Here is an 18,734-nt window from a genome sequence, read left to right as displayed (position 1 = left end):
AAGAAGTCTTTGCTATTCAAACTAAACTCCTGGAGACAGCCTGCCTTAACATGAGAGATGTCTGCAGTCTTCTTCTCTGGGGGTAACTTCTTGGGAAGGGGATACTCACCTTACATCCAAGCGGTCCCCATACTTCTACATTAATTTAAATGCACATAAAAGGAAGGGGGGGAGGAGGAAGAAACTTAAAATAGGCTTGACCTAGATCGAAGTTTTTGAACTTGGGCACATATCAGAATCCCCTGAAGAACTTGTTAAAGGTCCTGGATCTATCCCCAAGTTTCCCCAGGAATGGGACAGGGTCCGATAAGTCCCAGTTCTACGATGTTCCCAGGTGATGCTGACGCCATGGGCACTACACTCAGATCCAGATTACACTGGCCCTCGTTCATGACATTAAGGGTTTGGATTGTGTCCGTGGGTGATGGGGAATCACAGAGGAATCTGAAGCAGGGAAATGACATTATAAGACTTCTGGTTTTTAAAATACCACTCTGACAGCAATATGGAGAATGGAGCTGTCTCACAGAACACACTTCCCTTATTTTAACACGTACATTTTTCACATTTATAATTTCTTATAGCAGGATGCATTTTGCAATTGACACAGTGACTTTTCTTTCTTAGTGCCATGTAAAATAATGATGTGTATTATAATTTACAGGTGGCTGACTCACTGGAAAATAATCTCTCTTCACATACAGTGATGCTGTAAGAGGGAAAAGCAGGTTTTATTCCCATTTTACAGATGACAAAACAGATTTTAGGGCGATCTAAGAGACATGTTTCAGATCACACAGCTAGTAAAGGACAGGTCCAAGATTAGAAAACCCCCAAATCATGCCAACAAGTTGCCTCAATACGGTACTAGTGACAATAGTGACCTCTACTTGCCAGAGAGATGGAAGGGAGATGAAGGCAAGCCAACACAGTATAACATACCCACAAGGGGCACCAAGAAGAGTTTCTGTGGACACCAGGTGGGAAATACCAAATTAGAGCAAGTAAGATGAACTGTCTCAAGATTTTTATTAAGAAACTATTAAAAACAAATGAAAGCAGCCAATGAACCACCTCCACAAATGCAGAGATCGAATCAGAAGGGCAGTTTGGGAACCGTCCCACAGGAAGCTGCAAGATGCAGAACACGACATCGTGTCTCTGAGGAGACAAAAAATGATGGTCTGAGGATTCACTTTAAATTCTAGCAGGGGATACCCTCAAGTCAGGTTTGAGCTAAGACAGGCCTAGGTCTGGAGGTCCACCAGGACACCATGCATCAGCAGCTTCCGGAGACTACCAGAAACCTAAGACACTGCACACGGAACCAATTCTCAAAAACAAACAAAACAAAACCCACAAGTTTTATGCTTTTGATCAAATTTGGTTTGAAAATACCGCTGAAATACCATTCTTTTCTGAAATACTGCTCTTTTCAGCTGCCAAAATGATTAATTCTAAAACTTGAAGGAAAAAATAAGACTAGAAAATCTGACAAATACTATTTGTCATAACACCCTGCATATTCCCACACCTTGCCTCAAGTCTACTAATAAAAGATCCACTGAGTTATGCAAAATACTCAGCACATTCTCAAAACACACTTAGACCTTTACCTGGATCGATTAACCGTGCTAACTCCTAGGAGAAGGATGTGCAAATATTCGTGTTCATCAAACACATCTTCCTGACAAAAACGATAAGTTCAGAGGGGTAAACCGTCTAAGCTGGTAATTCCTCTGGGGCCCAAATATTTTTCAGTCCTGAAAAGAACGCTGAACACTACTTAAATCTCACATTCAATTTCTGATTCGACAAATGTAAATCAGGCTTAACACTGAGGCCACAAAGTTTTTGCTCTGATTACCATGTATGTTTAAATACCATGACTCTAGTGAGTGAAGCGTTCTCACCCATGTGGGTCCTGCCACCAGATCTGAGGCATGTGGCTGCTCTACTGAAGCCACAAACTGAACTTTAAGAACCTAAGAGGGGCGCCTGGGTGGCTCAGTCGGCTAAGCCTCTGACTTCGGCTCAGGTCAGATCTCACGTTTGTGGGTTCGAGCCCCGCGTCAGGCTCTGTGCTGACAGCCAGCTCAGAGCCTGGAGCCTGCTTCTGGTTCTGTGTCTCCTTCTCTCTCTGCCCCTCCTCCTCTCATGCTCTGTCTCTCCCTGTACCAAAAATAAAATAAAACATTAAAAAAAAATTTTAAATAATAAAATAAAATAAATAAATAAACATTTAAAAAATCCATTAAAAAAAAAAAAAGAACCTAAGAAAGCTTATCCAGAGCAATTAACACAACAGTTCTCTATTTTTCTTCCTTGGTTTTAAGTTCATTTTACACACACACACACACACACACACACACAGTCTTGGACTGGTTTTGGGGAAAGCATTTAATTGTTTATAAACAGCCAATAACAGCAGTAGCATACTCTGACAATTAAAGCACTAAAAAAGCCACAGTATTATTATGTTTGAAACAATTCATGAGCAAAATAACCCAGAACTCAAGGCAAAGCATGTATCTAAATCAACCCCTCTGTCAAAATAACTATCCCATACTCCCCCAACCAGGCAAATGACAAGAGGTTCTAAGTAAGGGCTGAGTCATGCACAGAAAACAACAGCCAAGCAACATGAGTTGGGACTCTCAACAAGTGGTAATTAATGATCATTTTCAAAACAAAGCAGACTCCTTTTAAAAGACACTGGATGCCTCCTTCAAATTCCTGATAGATGGGATATCAAGAAAACTAGAGCATTATTACTATTATTCCTAGCCTCATCTCTTGGGTGTGAACAAATGGTAAGAAAAGTTCATACAGGAGTCACCATAGAACTCTGCCTCTTACTCCTGGAGCACAAGAGATGTGTCCCTGCTCCTTGAAGGCCAAAGCACAGGCATGGGGCCCAGTAAGCAAAAGCACAGTGTGAGGCGTCCAGCGACAGTGGTGGCCAGTAGCCAGTATGACCCAAGGCTGCCCCAGCGGCGTGGCGGTGGCTGCTGTCTCCCCACCAGTCCCTCAGCTTTTCTGTCATTCCATCACCTACACTTGACCCTGCAACAACACAGGTTTGAACTGGACAGGTCCTCTTATATGGGGATTTTTTTCAATTTTCCATTGAAAAGATTTTTGGAGATTTTTTTTTTAATAAACTCACAAACTAAATTTTAAGAAAAAAATTAGGTTACAAATGCATAAAACATATGTAGATACTACACTATTTTATCACTTACTACCATAAAATACATACAAGTCTATTATAAAAAGTGAAAATTTATCAAAACTTACACACACACTGACAGATTCTACACGGTGCCCATGTGTAGGCAGGAGAAAGACACAGCATTAAATCGTAACCGCACAAAATTAACTATAATGCACCCTGCACTCCTGTAAAAACTTCATGGCCACCTCCTGTTGTTACTGTGGTGAGCTCAAGTGTAGTGAGTGTCCACTTAAAGTGCAAGGTGACCCTCGTCACTGAACACGCAGTTTGTCTCGCCAGTAAATTGTGTATCTCTGTAAAGGTGATCTCTCACAATTCTCATGTATTTCTCACGGTGTTTAGTGCAATATCGTAAACCCTGAGTAACGCCAGGGAACCCATAAGAGGTACCACTACTGAGGCTGGAAGTGCTCCCAAGAAGCGTGACCTTACAAGAAAGTTAAATGATGCAGCATGTACGTGGATTGAGGTCTGCGGCTGTGGGTGTCCCTCATTTCCAGATAAATGAACCCAGCACAAGGACCTCTGCAGAAATAAGAAAAGGGTATTAATGAATCTGTCACTGCTGCTATGCCAGCAGGCACAAAAACCTTGGACTTCTTGCGAAATATATTTTTACCTCATACTGAAAATGCAGCTTTAATGTGGGTGCGGGATTGCTAAAAAGAAAGACGTATCTCTAGAGGCTGGGACGATTCGAGAAACACCGAAGTCATTACATGGCAACTTCCAGTAAAAGGAAAGTGAACGATCTAAAGTTGGAAAATTTAATGCCAGCAAAGAATGGTTTGGTAATTTTAGAAAGCGATTTCACTTAAAAAAAAAAAAAAAAAGATAACAGGAAAAGCCACTTCTGCCAACCAGGAGACAGCAGATGACTTCCCAGACACCATTAAGAACATTACTGAGGAGAAAGGATATCTGCCTGAACAGGTTTTTCATGCAGACAAAAGTGCCCTATTCTGGAAGAAAGGGCCACAAAGGACATTCATAAGAAAGCAAGAGAAGTGAACATCAGGACTTAGGGCAGGAAGGAATAGTCTACCTCTACTATTTCGTGCAAATGCAGCAAGGTTTATGATGTGGACCACCCTTGTCTGTACAGCTGCTAACCTCCTAGCCTGGAAGGGCAAAGATAAATCTCAGCTGCCCGTGTCCAGCTGTACAGTAAGTAAGCCTGGACAGTGAGAACCCTTTCCTGCATGGGTTCCCTCAAGCTTTGTCCCTGAAGTCAGAAAGTACCTTGCCAGTAAGGGGGCTGCCCTTTCAAGTTCTTTTAAGAGGTGCTTGTGTGGCTCAGTCAGTTGGGCATCCAACTTCCGCTCAGGGCATGATCTCACGGCTTGAGGGTTCGAGCCCACGTCAGACTCTATGAGCCTGGATTCTGCTTTGGATTCTGTGTCTCCGTCTCTCTCTGTCCCTCTCCCACTATCTCTCACTCAAAAAATAAAAGATAAACATTAAAAAGAATTTTTTAAAAATAAAGTTCTTTTAATATTGGACAATGCCCTTGGCCACCCAGACTCCCATGAGTTCAGCACCAAAGGTATAAAACTGGTCTACCTGCCCCCAAACACAATGACTCTCACTCAGCCTTTAGATCAGGGGGTCATAAGAACTTTAAGGCTCATTACGCATGGTGATGCATGGAAAGCATTGTGAACACTATGGAAGAGAACTCGATAGAACATTATGAGAGTCTGGACGGATTATACCTTTGAAGATGCCACTGTTCTAGAAAAAGCTATGAAAGCCATCAAGGCTGAAAGAATATTCCTGCTGGAGAAAACTGTGTCCAGATGTTACATGTGACATCACAGGATTTACGAAAGAGCCAATCAAGGAATTCGTGAAAGAGACTGTTGGTGTGGCTGAAATGGTACATGGGTAAAGGGTTTCAAGGCATGGATCTCAGAAACATTTTTTGAGAAATGAAAAGGCAAAAAACAGTCCGAAATTATGATGTATCACCATAAGGTTACATGTACTAGTGGGTCTACACCCCCTCACCTCCCCTTCTGCCTCCACCACTGCTAAGGTGGTAAGACCAACCCCTCCTCTTTTGTTTCCTTCCCCATAGACTACACAACCCAAAAATGACAAGACCTTGTGATGGTCCACATCCACTCAGTGAAGAGTAAACACTCATCTATGCCATACAGTTAATAAACTTAACTGTGGTATATGTGTGTGTCTTTGTGTAACTATATAATAACTGCGTGGCAAGCAACAGATGAGATGTTTCTGTGTCATCACCATCATCACCTACACTCTCACCACGAGCAACATCGTGTCCAAGACTTGCGTGGAAATGAACAGCCCATCCTTACGTAGGCACAAGGCAAGTGATAGTTAATATAAAATACTGTTAATTTTCTGTTTTATAACCGTGGTTCCAAAGAATTACATTACTATACAGTATGCCTCCCTCTCTCATAGACTGATAAGCAGTTCCTCCAGTTATCATCACAGATAAGTGCTTTGCTTCATGCAAAAATATTTCCGATACTTTTTCTTCATCACATTTTCTTTTTGTTGTTTGGGGGGGTTGTTTTTCTTTTTCTATTTTTTTCAACTTTTTTTAAATTTTTGACAGCGAGAGCGAGAGAACACAAGTTGGGAAGAGGGAAAGAGAGAGGGAAACACAGAATCTGAAGCAGGTTCCAGGTTCCGGACTGTCAGCACAGAGCATGAAGCAGGGCTCAAACTCATGACCCATGAGATCAAGACCTGAGCTGAAGTCGGACACTTAGCCAACTGAGCCACCCAAGCACCCCAAGTTTGTTTTCACTTTTGAAGTCTAGTGTCAGTAATATGTGTAAGAGCCATAGTGTTTTGTTCAGGTAAGACAATATTAATGTGGGTACTGATAGACAATTCATTTTGTAAATGGACAACATAAACTTATGGTACTGATAAATACAATACAGTACTACAAATGTATTCTCTCTGCCTTATGATTTTTATAACTTTTTTCTCTAGCTCTCTTCATTGTAAGAATATAATAGTATAGAATACATGTAACATACAAAATATGTGCTAATCAATTCAGTAAGGGTTCCAGTCAACAGTAGTCTATTAGTAATGTTTTCGGGAGTCAGAAGTTCCATGCAATTTTTTTTTTTTTAACTAATCTCATTGTTTGAGAGTCAACTATGCTTCAGTCATTCCAATAAACTGTATTTCTAGTTAAAATATACACAATCCGTTTGTACTGCTTGGAATGCAAAAGCCTGATTGACAGGCTTCACCACTATAGTCTCCATTTTGTTTTTTACTAAAGTTTTTGAAATGTAGTTCTTTTGTTTTGGTTTTAATAACAAAATTATTGTGTTTAGTAGAAAGTTAGAAAGTAGAGCAAGTTCACTGAAGAATGTAAGACCATTTATAATTCCACTAACTAGCAAGACACAACCACAATCATTTTGAAGCACACCTTTCCAAGTTTTCTGCTCAAATGGACATTTTGACCCCTGAGAAGTGTGGACGCATTAACCTCACTAGAGATGTATGGAGACATTAAGCAAGGATCACCACATCATTCATCATTCCATAATCCAGGAAAGCATCCTAAAATTGGGGCTATCCTTGGCAAACCCAATAGTACGGTTGTCCTACATATGTATCTAAATAGCTTAGTCTACTGATTAGAAACCTCTACTTTAGAAACTGTAGCATTTATCAGAAGACACCACGAATTATAAATTATCCTTCCCTAGCACGATTTATTTTTATCAATTGGCAAACAGGGGAACAAGAAGATAAATCTAACAAATCCAAAATTTTAATGAAAAACGTTTTAAAAACCTACAATATAATTAACATCAGAAAATGCAATATAGAGGCACCTGGGTGGCTCAGTCGGTTAAGCGTCCGGCTTTGGCTCAGGTCATGATCTCACCGTTCGTGGGCTCAAGCCCCGTGTCGGGCTTGTGCCGACTGCTAGCTGAGAGCCTGCAGCCTGCTTCAGATTCTGTGTCTCCCTCTCTCTCTGGCCCTCCCCCGCTCACACGGTCTCTCCCTGTCTCTCAAAAATAAATAAAACACATTAAAAAAAAAAAAAGAAAGAAAATGCAATATATAGATAACACCCCTTCCTTCTTGGGCCAAAAAAAAAAGTTGACCCAATTTGTCCTTGTACAGGAAGTCATTCAATAAAAAAACACAGAGAACAAAGGAGCTTTTCCTGAATAATCAAGGCATCAATAAAACGATACGCCCAGTTCTTCACACCCAAAATAGCGTACATTTTGGGATTTTTTTTCCCCCTCGTTTAAGTAGGGCAGAGCCCTTAAAAAGGCTAGAGGGGTTAAATCAAAACACACTGTTTCAAACATACTCCTAGAAGCTGACAAGATGGGATGGGATGAGAGCGAAATATACATAAACAAACAAACAAACAAACAAACAAATAAATAAAACCGAATTAAGAGAATCTAATTCAACAGAACCAGACACAGGACCAGCACTCTGCACTACAACGCAACAACAGAAAAACCAAGTGGGGGGAAATCAGAGTGTGGGTTCAAAACCAGCCATGCGTCCTCGATAAGAAGAAAGCCAGAATCCCTTCAGCTTATTTTTTTTTCTCCCCCTTTTAAACAAGATCTTGCTTTGTAGCAGCTTTTGCTTTCGGTTCTGTGCCTTAGTCAGCAGCCACTCCTTACCGACAGGCTACTTCCTTTCATCCCTCCAAGTACTCTTTCTTGAAGATGAATCCTGCTCACATTTCCCATCTCTCACTCATCGTATTTTACCTACCACAGAGGGAAGTCGGTCTCCAAATCACATACACTAGGCTCAGCCTCAAAGGTCAAAAGTAAATTTTTATAAACTTATTTTATCCTTTTATGGAGTGAAAGTGGAATCATAATTTTATCTGGAAGCAGTAGAGAACGAACACATCTTAAAAAATTTCTTTAAACAGAGTCCCAAGAATACAGAAAGGGTATAAAATTTGTGAGGCATTACATATTATGTCTGGTTGTAAAGTTCCCTCCATATGAATCCCACACAGAAATTACAAACAGGCCAGGATGAAGGGAGCCGGAGAAGGGGAGCAAAAAAAGAAACAAAAACTTTCTTAACTGTTAACTGCCTCAACACAGAAAAGTACGTGGTGAACTAATAGCTGACCTTCCAGCCTCACTTGTTTCTAAAAATGGCAAGCAAGATTGCTGGAGAAAGAGGAAGAATACTACTTTGAAATAACATTTTGTAAAATGTTTTTTCTCATATGTTGTATTTTCAACATGGTCTTGATTTACTTTACTTACCACAAATGAAAATATTTACCTGATATTTACACAAATGTTTATTTATTGGTACTTTACCATATATATATAATATATATAATATAATGTATATATTATATAATATATATTTTTACTGAATATTTGTCAGTTTAAGATGCTTAATTTAAGTAATCTTTGGCAGCACAATTCCAGTCCACAATCTGCAGTGCTGTATTATTATTATTTTTTAATAGTTTGGCAGATTCTTTTGTCTTTGTGGGTTTTTTTTTGTTGTTGTTGTTTTTTAAGAGTGAGAGAGAATCTTATGGATTCTCTGGACACAGGGCTTGATTCCACGACCTGAGCTGAAATTAAGAGTCACTTAACCACCTGAGTCACTCAAGCACCCCTCAACGTTTTATTTTTATTATCATTTTGTTTGTTTGCCTTTTAAAGAATGATCAAGAACTGTTTTACCAAATTGATGGTAAGAATTTAGAGGCAAAAAGATACAAGGGCTCTAAGTGAAAACATTGAAATGGTGTCAGAATACAAAATAACTCTAAAAAGAGACTGTATGGTAGGGAGGGGATGTAAACTTCTTTTTGAAATTCTGCATCTAAAGAACTCCAATTTAGGGGTGCCGGGGTGGCTCAGTAGGTTAAGCATCCAACTCCTGATTCCTGCTCAGGACAGGGTCTCACAGTTCCTGAGTTGAAGCCCTGCATCGGGCTCTGCGCTCAGAGTGCAGAGCCTGCTTGGATTCATTCTCATTCTCATTCTCTCTCATTCTCTCTCTCCCTCCCCGCCCCCCCGTCTCTCTCTCCCTCCCCCACTTGCACACTCTCTCTCTCTCTCAAAACAAATAAATAATCTTTTAAGAATTCTAATTCTGATACCAAAATTAGATGGCAACAACCTGAGGTATGGAACAGGACAGTCAGGCTTAATTTAGACATTTCCTTCTCTGCAGCACCTACCAGATCCTTAGCTATTTACTGAATGGTTAAATTCATAATTTCCCAACTGGTATGATTATATTTGTTCTTTACACCTACAGAAACTAGGGACCAGAGAAGGTTACCTACTCGCCCAAGGTAAACAAAGCAATTCAGTGTCTGAGTGCATTAGAAAATCTGGCCTAATTCCAGAGCATGTGATTAGAAAACAATACCACCTATTACCTCTTGAGCATCCATTTTATAAACATTATCTCTTTAAATCTACACAATTCCATGTGAGGTGGGCATTATCATCTTTATTTTGAAGATCAAGAAAACCTAAGGCTTAAGTTAGGTAGCTTGCCAAGATTTAGTTTCTGGTCCATGGCTCCAAAGCCCATATGCTCTCTTCTAATACATTATGCTGCTTTCGGTACTAATATTCTATAAATCTATCACCACAAGGTGATCCCTTCCCTTACAGGAAACAAGGATCCCATGCAGGATGGAGATCAAGTAGGATCTGATCTTTTGTTGCCACAGCCTCTCCTCTTCCTCCCTTCCCACACACTGTTGCCTATCCCAGCAAAGTGATGAAACAATTCTCAAGGACTAACATTATGATCAGTTACTCCCTCCATGGCACCCCCTTCTCAAACAGACAACTGGAAAAGCTTAAAGATATTAGAAGGAAATCTTCCCCAAGAAAAGGTTGTCAGGGCAGGGCCATTGTCAACAGTCTGCCATTCTCTGCATGATAACCCTACTCCAAGCCCAAGGACCAAATCATATACTGATATATTTTTTTCATAAAAAATCACTATGTCCCCTGCTGTCATTTCTATCTTACGCAATTATCACCTGATTTGTGATGGGCAACGTTTCTAGGTCTGCTAGTTCATCTATAAAATGAGCCAACACCATCTCAAATGCCCCTTCCATTTCAGAGCTCTAAGTTATCCTACAGAATCCCTCTTCCTTTGCCTGTTTCTGAGCAGGAGGCGGACAGTTTCTGCGGGGTGGCGGGTGGGGGCTATAGACAAAGCCCCACAGCAAGTACAGCACAGTATTATCAGGTTCTACTGTATTCACAAAGACCCACTCACAAGCACACACACAAAGTCCAGTCTGAAACAAGCAACAAAAACCACCCAGAGCCTGGGCTTTGCCAACCCCAAATGAATCATCTATTTTTAGCTCATGTCCACTCAAGACAGGGCCCAGTCTGGCCTGCAGCAGCCAAATGGGCAGCCAGCTGGGCTCACCGATAAATCTTAAGGCAAGCCGGATCTCTAATCCTTAAAAGTAACCTTTGGCCTGACTACAGCTATACACTGAACCTAAGAACAGAAAGCTATAAAGGCTCAAAGCCTGCCGAGGAAGCAGCATCTCAAATATGTAAGTCTACTTCCGTACTTTATTTATTCTGAGAGGGGGTGTGGACAAAGTTCAAAAAGTCTGGACATCTTTAACATTGTAATCTCGATTTTCCAAGTCATTTTACAGTTGAGGAACATGAGAAGCAGCAGAGGTGACCAAGATTCAATTCAAAATCCCAAAGTCACTTGCCAAACAACCTTAAATCGTCAATGGTGAATTTAGGGCTGGGAACCAGGTTGGGAATCTTAGTAAACTCTGAATTTGAGAAAAAGTACAAAATTTTAAATTTCAGTTATCCAGATTATATTATCTATAAATCAGAGCTCATGGATAAACAGGGGCAGTTCAGCCTAAATGCTTAAAATTTAAATGTGAAAGATGGCACCAGTGAAATTTCCCCAATCCAATCTAGGGAGTTGGGCCTAGCACCCTTGCTGATGGCATGAGACAGAGGCAGGGGGACGAGCACTAGGCAGACAGCAGTGCGCTCAGGTCCCCGCTCTGCCAGTAATTCACTGGTACGCCCCCAATGCGCATGGTGCACAGGCAATTCAGACACGAGGCAGGTGTCTCCAGGAGGGAAGAGTGCTTACTACCCAAAGAAGCCACTGAAGATCCCACTGAAGACAGTGGAGGTCCTTTAAGGTATCTGATCACAGAGGTTGGGTAAAACAGCTACAGAAACAAACCTCTAACAAAGCTTTTCAGAAGAGAATAAATAAGAGAATACTGACCAATAATACTGTCTAATAAAACAGAAAAAATATTTTTTTCTCAGTGTAAAGCTCCTTACTAACTGGGAAAGAAATTAAAAATTCTTTATTCAAATAAATACCTGTGTCTACTATATGGGCCAGAGGATATGCTAGGTGCCAGATATGCAAAGGTGGATAAAACTCTCGGTCTCTCACCATCTAACAGGGTGATGGGCAGCTTCTCCAATGGATGTATCAATGGCGTTCTGGGAGACATCAATAGAAAGAAAGACCCTCCGTAGAGTGTGGGAGCAGACACTCAACATGGGGACGGTGTCTGAGTGGTGAGGTGTATGCAGGGGGATGAGCATTTATGAAGCTGGCAAGGAGGGCAGGAACTGCAGGCGGGGAGCACTCGAGCTGAAAAGACCTTCTCAAGACCTAGTCAGGAAGCCTCTTTTAGGAATGCAATCCTGAAAGTGACATGATGGGCAAAGGGGAGGGGCTACTGAGTCAGAAAGGAGACTGGGCAGCACTGGAGGCCAGAGGCGGGAAGGCTGAATAAAAGCAGTTAACTAAGGTCACAGGGAATCACACAGTTCGGCATGACGCCTTCAGGGAATTAACAGGACTCCGTGAACAACCAGATGTAGACTTTGAGGAAAACTGAGGCGATCACATGATGCTGAGGATTGAGTCTATAGAAAGCTATAAATAGTCACTTTTTAAATTCAAATGAGCAGTGTGACAAAATTTGAGAGACCATTTCTGGTCACAGGGTCCCACACTGTGCTGGACAGGCTCCATGGGCTGAGTGTTCATGATGTGGGATTGAGCACCGAGTCAGCTTCACGCTGAACACAGGGCTTGCTTAAGATTCTCTCCCTCTACTAGTGTTCTATCTCTTCCCCTTAGCAAAAAAAAAAAAAAAAAAAAAAAAGCACATGAGCAAGAGGTCTGGCATAGAAAGGGCAGTGGCTCCAGCAGCTGCTGCAAAGGAAACCTTCAAAGGTACAAACACAGTTGACCTGTGAACAATCTGAGGGTTAGGGGCACCAACCACTATACCGTGGAAAAGCCACATGTAACTTCAGACTCCCTGAACACTTAACTGCTAATAGTCTACTGTTGACAGGAACCCTCACTGATAACATAAACAATTAACACACAGCTTGTATATTATATACTGTATTCGTACAATAAGGTAGGAAAAAAATGTTGAGAACATCATAAGTAAGAAAACATACACTTATAGAAATATTTAAAGAGGGGGGGCAGGGGCCACCTGGGTGGCTCCATCAGTGAAATGTCCAACTTCAGTTCAGGTCTTGATCTCACAGCTCATGAGTTCAATCCCCACATCAAGCTCTGTGCTGACAACTCAGAGCCTGGATTCTGTCTCCCTCTCTCTCTCTCTCTCTCTCTGCCCTCCCCCTCTCACATTCTGTCTCTGTCTCTCTTTCTCTCAAAAATAAACATTATAAACTTTTAAAACAATGTTAAAAAAAAGCTGCGTATACATGGGACCCACAGAGTTCAAACTCATGCTGTTCAAAGGTCAACCATCCACATCAGCAAAAACCCTTAGTATTTGCTGGGCTGAGATTAGGGAACCTCTTTCGATATAGACCTTATAAAATCTCCTGTTGCCTTCTGCTTTCTTTCAGAGATATTTATAATGTTCATTTGAACCCACAGAGGCAGGGTAAAACTTTAACATGAACATTCAAACACACAGGGTAATTTTTGTCCTTGATCCCAGAGCCCCTGAGGGCAGCCATACACCAAAAGGATTATTTGGTCCCTCTCCTCCTGCTACAACTACATTTTCTGAGACAGGAAAGTGAAGCAGGGACTGGCCATATAACCTGTCTATCAGCACAGTCAAGAAGGATTAAATAGATAAAGAGTTTGACTTATGGCCAGTTACATTTTAGGTTTCAAAAGACATTTAGGTAGTGATGTAAAGTAGGCAGGTGGATATATATGTCTGCAGCTCAGAATGGAGAGCGGAGATATAAATTTGGGAGTCATCAGCACACAGATGGCACTCGACACCATGGAAACAGATGAGATCATCTTCAGAGAGAACGCAGACAAGACGAGCAACGGGCCTAGGACAGAGACCCTGAGGAAGGGCCAGCATCTGGATCAGAAGAAACCAAAGAAATTGAGAAGGATGACCTGTAGTTCATCTTCTATCCCAGCTTTTTCACTAACCAAGAAATGAAACCTTCTGTATTAAGCCTATCTATGTATTCAGTGCCAGATATTTTAAATATAAATATATTTCAGTAAAAGGCTCATTACTGACAGTAATCTAGAACTATCGGGAGAAAAGGGATTGCACACGAGTGAAATCTGCTGATGAGCAGTATTTCCAGATAAAGGAAGAGTTCCCTTTATGTGAATAGTTCATAGCTTAAATGTCTTCAAGAATCAGGTAGGTAAGGGAAGCCCGGCTGTCTTAGTCATTAGCACATGTGACTCTTGATCTTGGGGTTCTGAGTACAAGCCCCACATTGGGTGTCGGGATTAATTAAAAAATAAAATCATTAAAAAAAAAAGAATCAGGTAGGTTAGTGTGAAGCACTAAAATACACAATGGTAAATGGTGGGTCCTGTTCTACTGGCAGAGGCTGTGGCCTCCCCTACTGGCATTCAAATTTGGTGGACTGCAGAGAAAAATGGAGGGTCCTGGTACTTACAGGACCATGTGAACTGGGAATCAAAACCATGTCTCCACGGGTTCATAATTACAGCACAAGGCTGCATGTTAACACAAGTCTTTCTTCCTGCCATTAACCATTTTCTCTAGAGGTGAAGTGTGAATACATTCAGTGTTGTAAAATGGAAGCACTTTTTAAACTCATCAGCTCTGTGGCTTTGGGGGTTATCCACAATCCATCTGTGAAACAGATAATACTGCTATGAGGACTAACTGAAAGCATGCCTGGAAGAAGTTCCTAACACGGGGACCATTGGGCATTAATACATGAGGAAGAGCAGGAGAAGATGATGGAGTAAATGATGATAAGCTTTCCACACTACTATCACTGATCATCAAAATGCAATAATACCTGCATGGCTATTAAGAATCACTGAAGTGCTCGCTTCGGCAGCACATATACTAAAATTGGAATGATATAGAGAAGATTAGCATGGCCCCTGCGCAAGGATGACACGCAAATTCGTGAAGCGTTCTGTATTTTTAAGAGCACTGGGTGTTGGATGGAAACTAATTTGACAATAAACTACTTAAAAAAAAAAAAAACAGAATCACTGAAGTACCTGGGGCACCTGGGTGTCTCAGTCAGTTAAGCATTCAGGTCACGATCTCACAGTTTGTGGGTTTGAGCCCTGCGTCAGGTTCTGTGCCGACAGCTCGGAGTCTGGAGCCTGTTTCAAATTCTGTATCTCCCTCTCTCTCCCTCCCCTGCCCATGCTCTCTCATGCCCTCTATCTCAACATAAATAAATGTAAAAAAAATTTTTTGGCAATCACTAAAGTACCATATATACCCCCCAAAAAAGGAGGTACAGCTTTTAGATGGTTCCCATTTTACTGTTTAAAGGTTTTAACAAAATATGGCAATTTAATGGTGCCGAACAAAATGTATTTGACAGTAGCTAAAACAAAGAGTTCTTTTAATTAAAAAAAATTTTTAATGTTTTATTTCTTTCTGAGAGACAGAGCACAAGCAGGGGAGGAACAGAAAAACAGGGAGACACAGAATCTGAAACAGGCTCCATGCTCTGAGCTGTCAGCACAGAACCTAACCGCAGACCTCGACCTCAAGAACCATGAGATCATGACCTGAGCCAAAGTCAGATGCTCAACCAACTGAGCCACCCAGGTGTCCCCTAAAATGAAGTTTAATTCTTAGTACTGAAATTGATTGTACTGATGATCTTTTTTTACCTTTCCCATAAAAGGCTGCCACAACTTAAAGGCAGCAGATTCTAGGACTCCAGAAGGTCAGAGTCACTGTTCCTCTTGCCTAAGAGAACTGCGTAATTCTCTTCACACAGAACAGATTTGGAGTTAAAGACCTCCAAGTAAAGCTGGGATGGGAAATAAAGAAGGGAGGACAGCAAAAATGTGAATTGTGTCCATGTGTGCTAGTTATCTTTGCTTTGTTTCAAGGCCAATGCTGGCGTCCCTAATCTCTCTGCCTTCTTGGTGCTTAAACACTGAAGTCGCTGGAAAGGGACACGAGGAGTGCGTGTTCTTATTAAACGCACGCAACCTGACTGAGGACACCTCACAGCTGCCTCACACTGCCAAGAAGTCTCTGTCAGTCGGTGTACCCCTGAGGGGCAGAGGCTGGGACGTGATGCGGGCTGTGCAGTACCTGGACCACCAACTGGAGCGTGACACCGTGAAATCATCCACACACTGGTTTTCTGACCTAGACAGTGAGGAGAGAGCCTTCCACACTATACATCTACAACAAGTGTTGAAAGAATTAAACTACCAGCGAAAGGAAGAATGCCTTCTAAGGCACTGAAGTTACTCTATTCTCTGGCTAGAGCAGAGAATTAATAGAGTTCTAATTATACTACACTAGTACAACTTACCAATCTTGGCTTTCTTGAAGAAAAACTGCTCAAACCACTTTCTTTGTACGATGTTCCAAAACTCTAAAATTCTTAACTTTAAGTCCTGAAAGTAACTGGTTACAAGAGTCCAGTGTGGAGCCTGAGATGAATCTCTTTGCCATTGTGGCTATCAGTTTTCCTTATGCAGAAAACAAGCGTGGAGGATGGGGGTGGGGGGAGGTCTCCAAGCTTTTTTCTGGCTAGGACGTTTTCTTCATTGTATTTGTCTGTACATGTCTGGTCACAAGAACTAGTGAAATGCTTTTGATTCGTTAATAAAAATGAGTCATTCTGAGTTGCATCACTCATCAGTGAACCTTTACATTCCATCATCTCGACTGTATTAAAGTTAGAGGGAAAAGGACAATTTTGATAATGTGGTGATCGCTCCCAACATGAAGGACAGGAGACATGAAGTGTAAGTCTGCTATTTCTTCACAGGAGCCCTTGTTGCCCACATGCCTCTCAAAGCATGACCATGTCGCTGGGCAAAAATGTTATTCCACACAGTTTTAAAAAGACATTTTGTACCACATGCCCTAACAAGCAAAAAACAGTACAAAGGGACACTGATGTGTTACCCCAGTGGAGAAAAGGCTAGCTTTGCTGAACTTGGGCAGGACACGATGTCAGTCACCACACAGTAATTTCACATTCAGAGACATACAAGATTTGCCTGATGGAAATGCAAGGTGTGACGCCACTGAACCCTTAGTGGGAATTCTCAAGTTCAAAACTACAAAAAGTATCAAATCACAAGCAGTAACTAGACAGAGCCTCACCTTTAGAAAAAAATTAACTTCAGGGTGCCTGGGTGACTCAGTGGGTTGAGCGTCTGACTTTGGCTCCAGTCATGATCTCATGAATCATTGAGTTCAAGCCCAACATCGGGCTTGGCACTGACAGTGCCGAGCTTGCTTGGGATTCTCTCTCCCTCTTTCTCTCTCTTGCTCTCTGCCTCTCCCCTACTTGTGTTCTTTCTTTCTCTATTTAAAAAAAACTTAAAAATAATTTTAAAGTTAACTTCAGTAGATCTACTTTAAACCATTATTGGGAAATGTCTGGTTTGCATTTATCTAAACTATTACTACAGGGGCACCTGGGTGGCTCAATCAGTTAAGCGTTGGACTTCGGCCAGGTCATGATCTCACTCTCCATGAGTTCAAGCTCCGCGTCAGGCCCTGTGCTGACAGCTCAGAGCCTGAAGCCTGCTTTGGATTCTGTGTCTCCCTCTCTCTCTCTGCCCCTCCTCCATTCACATGAGGATGCTCGCTCAAGCTCTCTCTCCCCCAAAAATAAATGTTAAGAAAAAAATTTTTTAACTATCACTACAAACATATCCATCCTAATACCTAGTCCTGTAATGTTTTCTACAAAATATGTGATTCCATCCAACTACCAGAAGGGTGAACCACAGATAAGCAGCTGATTTTTGTCACTGGCTGTTCAATATCTTACAGCACCTCTGAGAGAAGCAAGGGTAGTAACTGTCTTTTTTTCTCCGGGAGCCCAGTGGACTGTCACACAAAACCCAAGCTACCTCTGAAAACACAAGTGATCTTCGAGAGCAGCAGGAGCTACTCGGGAGTGATGGCAGTGGAGGGACAACATGAAAATGGACCGGACATTGAACAGCTCATGACACCCAAACACGATTTCTGGATTTGTTCACTTGGAAATGAGTACTTGCATAGACGCTGAAACAGAAAGATATCTGGGCGCCTGGGTGGCTCAATCGGGTAAGTGTCTGACTTCATCTCAGGTCATGATCTCAGTTTGTGGGTTTGAGCCCTGCACTGGGTTCTGTGCCAACAGTTCAGAGCCTGGAGCCTGCTTCGGATTCTGTGTCTCCCTCTCTCTGCCCCTCCCCCACTTGTGTTCTGCCTCTGTCTCTCAAAAATAAATAAATGTAAAAAAAAGAAAGAAAGCAAGCAAAGAAAAAAAGAAAGATACCACCACAGCAATAAATTTATCATGGATACAAACACAATGCAATCTTGCTTCAACTACAGAAACTCAGGAGAAAAGGGTGTCAATTTATTAACCACAAAAATCTTGTAATTGTAACTAACCATACATAACACAGGAAAAAGATACTTCAGGTTTGACAGGCCAACCACCTGTCTTTAGGACATCTCCATCCATCCAAAAAAAATAAGGAACCATCCTCTTTACAAAATCTTGGAGAGGAATACACTTCATAGCCTCTCTTGGTAATCCATTTCAGTGCTTAATACTCACAGCATCAAGGCATTCATCCACTCTCTGTCATTCAAATGGTAAATTCTGCCATCATGTTTCCACCCTTTTCCAGAGCAAATGAATAACGTTTTGCCATCAACTCCGCAACATATCTTGCAACCTTTGATTCTATTCTACAGGGAAAAACGCGTTTCTTAAGACTTTCTTAAAAGACCTTTATGCTCGCAGGAGTATGTGCATGTTCTAAACATGGGCGGAACATCTCCCTTGCTAAACCCTGTCAATCAAGGGCTCTTGGTAAACTTCAGCATTAAAATTCAAAAGGCTTACCACTGGCAAAAGAATCCTCTCCCCTGTTTTCCCATCCTGTCCTCCACCTCTCACCCAGCCTTACATTATCACCTCGAGTTCCCACATGGCGCCACGATGTTTCACTTCACTCT

At 41.6% G+C, this 18,734-nt stretch overlaps 1 protein-coding gene and 1 non-coding gene across 10 annotated transcripts in view; one reads left to right on the top strand and one right to left on the bottom strand.

The window, feature by feature from the left end:
• SRPK2 (SRSF protein kinase 2) overlaps window positions 1–18,734 on the bottom strand; it is a 243,042-nt gene that overhangs the window by 118,090 nt on the left and 106,218 nt on the right. Inside the window, exon 1 of one of the 9 annotated variants that reach the window (XM_029927579.1) lies at window positions 3,671–3,747. The exons of the other annotated variants lie outside the window; for them this stretch is intronic. Within the exon in view, the coding sequence (XP_029783439.1) occupies window positions 3,671–3,732 (62 nt within the window). The 5' untranslated portion in view covers window positions 3,733–3,747. Of the gene's footprint in view, window positions 1–3,670; window positions 3,748–18,734 lie in introns of those variants that run through there. 9 annotated transcript variants of the gene reach the window in all.
• Window positions 14,595–14,701, top strand: LOC115286088. The gene has a single exon (XR_003905847.1). It is a non-coding gene; the product is annotated as a U6 spliceosomal RNA (small nuclear RNA).

This window comes from Suricata suricatta, chromosome 2, assembly GCF_006229205.1.
Source record: "Suricata suricatta isolate VVHF042 chromosome 2, meerkat_22Aug2017_6uvM2_HiC, whole genome shotgun sequence".
In the NCBI taxonomy this organism is placed as follows: Eukaryota; Metazoa; Chordata; class Mammalia; order Carnivora; family Herpestidae; genus Suricata; species Suricata suricatta.
The sequence above is the reverse complement of the archived record's forward strand: the minus strand, read 5'-3'. Positions and strand labels throughout refer to the sequence as shown.